The 4,262-nt window shown below is 49.4% G+C and overlaps 1 protein-coding gene across 1 annotated transcript; it reads left to right on the forward strand.

The window, feature by feature from the left end:
* The first annotated feature begins 753 nt into the window (after nucleotides 1-753).
* CUNH10orf120 (chromosome unknown C10orf120 homolog) lies at nucleotides 754-2,369 on the forward strand. The gene is made up of 3 exons (XM_026493624.1): nucleotides 754-824; nucleotides 1,014-1,089; nucleotides 1,617-2,369. Exons 1-3 carry the CDS (start codon nucleotides 754-756, stop codon nucleotides 2,367-2,369), a joined length of 900 nt encoding a protein of 299 aa, XP_026349409.1.
* Nucleotides 2,370-4,262: the final 1,893 nt, after the last annotated feature.

Raw genomic sequence — 4,262 nt, forward strand, 5'->3', positions numbered from 1 at the left:
AGACAGACTATTGGACAATGAAGTCGATTTGTGACAGAGCGCAATAGCACGGTGATAGCAGGACTATGAGAACACAGACAAAGGGGTGATTTATTCTGCAAGGAAATCTTCAGCGAAGGCACAGGTGAGCCGGGCCCTGAAAGACAAGCAAGTTGCCAGGGGAGGAGAGGCACCTGACACGTGGGGGCAGCATGAACAGCAGCCGAGAAACTGGCTCCAAGGGCCACGGGTAGCATTCTTTGATGGCGCATGAGGAATTAAGATTGGAGAGGCAAGCGATGACCAGGGAGAGACTGAGCCTTCATCCAGGGAAGGGAAACAAGGCAGCCCAGGGATGGCCAGGGAAGGGACTGAGCTGTCTCTGTGGGCTTGTGGGTGGCAGCAACGTGGTCAGTTCACGCCCCCAGCTACGTGCTCTGCCCACTCTATTCCCCTGGACTCCAGCACTGCAGGAACGTGGTAATGCATGTCCATGTCACCCCAGGGCATCCTTGATGCCTAAACTCAGACCTCATAATAGCCCCCAAATAGGCCAGTTATGATGCAAGAGAAGTTTGTGACTGCCCCTTGGGTTCCCATTACACTGTCCTGGAAAGCAACTCCAGGCACCGGCACCTCCCTCTAGCCTAGTGTGGCAGTATGATCAGAGAATGGGAGAGTGGCTGTCAGAAGGTAGGAAAACAGAGGACCCAAGAAAGAAAGCCTGCAGAGGGAATGTGGAGTAAGACCGGAACGCCAGTCAGAATATGTACCATGAGCGATTCCTTTCGGGATAAAGACTCCCTGTGCAGCCAACGGGGTCTGTGTCCTGCTTCGCCATTGGAGTGAGTGTAGCCTGTGCTTCTGGTCCTTTCTCCCCCCTCCCCCCGGAATGAGCCAAGGGGAGGAGCCCACCGTGGTCACAGTGGTCCTAATCTGACGAACGCAGAGTAGCCCTGAGGTTTCCCACCCCAAAACTACAAGTAGGAAGACCCTTCCCGGAGTCCTACTTTACCTGCCTCTCTGCCTTTCAGGATATGGACCAAATTCTACAAATCAGATCCACGCATTGCCCTCGGGAAATACTCCCCCCTGGAAAAAGAGATTCTAGTAAGTGTCCTAAAGCTTATTCACAAGGAGGCCTTGTTGCAGCCAGGCGGTAGGCTGGGGGGGTGGGGTGGGCGGGGGAAGCCAGAGGTTCCAAACCGACCAGCCACAGAGACACAAGTCTCCCAGTGGCCTCGAGTCGGCTGCGTCCGCTCGAGACTCCCACCCTTGCAGAGCAAATCCTCCCTTGTTTCAAAGTCCTGATCAGGAATAGAACTGTGAGTGCTGACCAATGACAGGGGCTGCCATCTCGAAAACCCTTCCCTTGTGCAAGTCGCTCTCATAGGTAAGGCCTCGCCATCGCCCTGTAAGTCGGTACAATTCTTTCAAATTCATAGTAGAGAAGGAGAGACTGGATTGGAACCCTGGCCTGTCTGACCCCACAGCTCCGCCCCGTTTCCCACCACACAGGGGCTCAGCCACTCAGCCACGGGGGGGGTGGGGGGGGAGGTGCCACTAGGCAATGCTTTCTGTGGGGGCCCCCTGCTCCTGTCCCGTCGGGATTTTAACAGTCCCCTTCCCGTCGTCAGCGTCTGGGCGGTGTTCACACCGTAGCAGCCAAAAGGCTCCTGATTCACAAGCAAGAGGAAGAATGGAAAATGCTTAAGGAGCAACAGTCACTGTCCTCGGACTACAAGCGGGTGATGGACTATAGAACACAGCATTCCCCTCCCTGTGCCACCTATAGGCCCCTAGAGAAAATATGGACAGCAAAGGTGATCGTGCCCCCGGAGGAGTTAAGAATGCCACAGCGTGAGCAGCTCACCATCGTCAAGCACGTAGAACGGATGCAGCTTGCTCGGGCCCTAAGGAACAGGCAGCTCTTGCCCTACATCGAGAGGTTTCGGGGCTCTTCCTTTCTGTCTAGAGGGGGCCTGTGCCCAACGATGAAAGACAAGACAAGGGAAGACGAGGACGATGCGGACGCTGATTTCTACAGTGACGCCAAGCAAGAGGAGAAAGGCGATGCTGCGAACACAGCCACAAAAAGACAAGAAATCAACATGAACGTAATTTTCAAGTCAGAAGAACCAAAAAAGTGTTTCACACACCAGCCAAACGACCGGAAACCATTCCTCTCCACCAAGAGAGTGGAACGGTCCATCACTGGCTTAACCAACCAGAATCTTCTCCACGTAGCTGAATTCCCTGGCGACCTAATGCTAATGAATCAGGATTTTATATCACGGGGAGCCCACCCCACTGAGGCGACCAAGGCCAGCCTCCTGGGGGAAGAGAGCCTCTGGAAAGAGTACACACACAAAGCCTCTCATCGGTATTAAAGTCCTACTTATTCCCATGGTAACGGAGCGTCCTGGTCCTTATTATTCCTGCAGCTCTGCCCGGGGATCTCCCGGGCTCCTCCAGGTAAGAGCTACAGAAAGAGGCTTCCCGGTTTCAGGCATCCCTGGGCTCTCGGCTCTCGGCTTCCACCTTTACCTGCATCCCAGGCCTTTCCGGGGTGCAGGCCCCTCCTTTGCACCTACTGCTGCGGGCCCTGTGTCTCTTCCCCTGACGGTGAAACAGATCACCTTCAAATGTACTGGCTTAAAACAACAGTTTTGAAGGTGATCTGTCACAGGGATGTAGGCAACATAGAATGGCTGGGAAACACCCATCCTGAAGGTTGACGGGACATCACTCTTAATGACTTAAATAGTAGCCAACTCTATTGACCGGACTTCCAAAGGTCCAATCAAGAACATGGTGCCGCAGATCAGCCCCACGACTGCGTATGGCTCTCTGCAGCTCTCGTTCCATGATCAGGTCGCAGCAACGATCCACAGTATCCTTGGTGGAGTAGGTACTGACGCATCCACACATCATGGAACATTCTGTCACCGCTTTGACAGTTTCGGTCATGGTTTTACCCTGAAAATGTTTGGGGTTTCTTTCCTCAACATAACGTAGTTTTTTTTAACTATCCAGGTTGATAGAAATAGCTCTCGGTCCTTCATTTGAACTGCTCCGAAGTATTTTATTACACAACGCATCTAAAACTCACTTATGCACATTCCTGTTACGAACAGTTACATTGTCCCTGATTATTTGTAAAAGGCAGAAGGAAAGAGACTAATTTCATTCGCTCTAGATGGACTCGCAGTTGTCCGTCTGCCCCTGGTCTCGCTGTCTGTCCTTGTGCCAGTCATTTGATGGAATAATGACCACGCTGTGCAACTGTCCTCATGAGCGGCAGGGGCATTTTCCCTTCTGTTGCGTGATTTTGGTTCCTTCTCAGCGTCGTCTTGGCTCTTCTTGGCCCTTTGTCCTTCCATATGAGCTCTGGATTATCTTCCCGAACTCTCGGAAATTTGAAATCGTTTGGAAGGCAGTTAAGTCCGTAGATTTCTTGGAAAGAAATTGGCACGTTTATTGTATCAAAGCTGTTGAACCATTAATATTTATGTCTCCCCATTTCATCACATTTTCTTGTATGTCTTTCAACACTTCATTCCCTAGAAATCTGATACACTGATTTGTTATTCTAACTAGAAGCATTATTTCTTTTCACACATGGACCCAGCAACCTTAACCTAAATATTCCTATAATGTTTTAACATTATGACACAGCAATTCTATACACGTCTCAGTGCTCATCAAGTTACGTGCACTCTTAATTCCCTTTACTATGTCCCCTCCCCTCTGGCAACCAACACCTTTTCTCTGTAGTTAAGAGTCCAGTTCTTTCTGTTTGTCTGCTTTCCTGTTTGTCCATTTTGATGTAGATGATCTGAGATTTTCCATGTTTACCGTATTGGCTGAAAATAAGAATAGTTTCTGTTCTTCTTTGTCAATTCTTCAAACCCTTTGTCTTTTTCTTGAAAAACTGCTCCGGTGACTGCAGCTTCTAATATAAGGCTGAGTAACGTCAAGCCGGACATTCCATCCACTCTTGATTTTAATGGAAATGCTTCCAAAGTTTCACCCATAAATTCGACATTGCTGGAGGTTTTTCATAGTTGCACTTCGTGTCATTCAGATCGTTCCTTTCAATGACTAATGTCTAAAATGCTTTTGGTCATCATTCAGAGCTATTGAATATTGTTGAATTTCCTTTCTAATCCATTGAAGTGTCAGTATGAATTTTTGTGCTTACTCTGTTAATGTGAGAAATGACATTAGTAGACGTTCTGATTTGACATATCTTTGCATCCTTAGGATAAATCCTTAGTTTT

The sequence above is a fragment of the Ursus arctos genome, unplaced genomic scaffold (assembly GCF_023065955.2).
Source record: "Ursus arctos isolate Adak ecotype North America unplaced genomic scaffold, UrsArc2.0 scaffold_7, whole genome shotgun sequence".
Lineage (NCBI taxonomy): Eukaryota > Metazoa > Chordata > Mammalia > Carnivora > Ursidae > Ursus > Ursus arctos.

Excerpts from the sequence above, each read along its gene's own strand:
- CUNH10orf120 (XM_026493624.1), top strand. The coding sequence starts at position 754 with ATGAGCGATTCCTTTCGGGATAAAGACTCCCTGTGCAGCCAACGGGGT. Across the intron at positions 825-1,013 it reads TGTCCTGCTTCGCCATTGGA|GATATGGACCAAATTCTACA; the intron begins GTGAGTGTAGCC and ends TCTGCCTTTCAG. Across the intron at positions 1,090-1,616 it reads CCCTGGAAAAAGAGATTCTA|CGTCTGGGCGGTGTTCACAC; the intron begins GTAAGTGTCCTA and ends TCCCGTCGTCAG.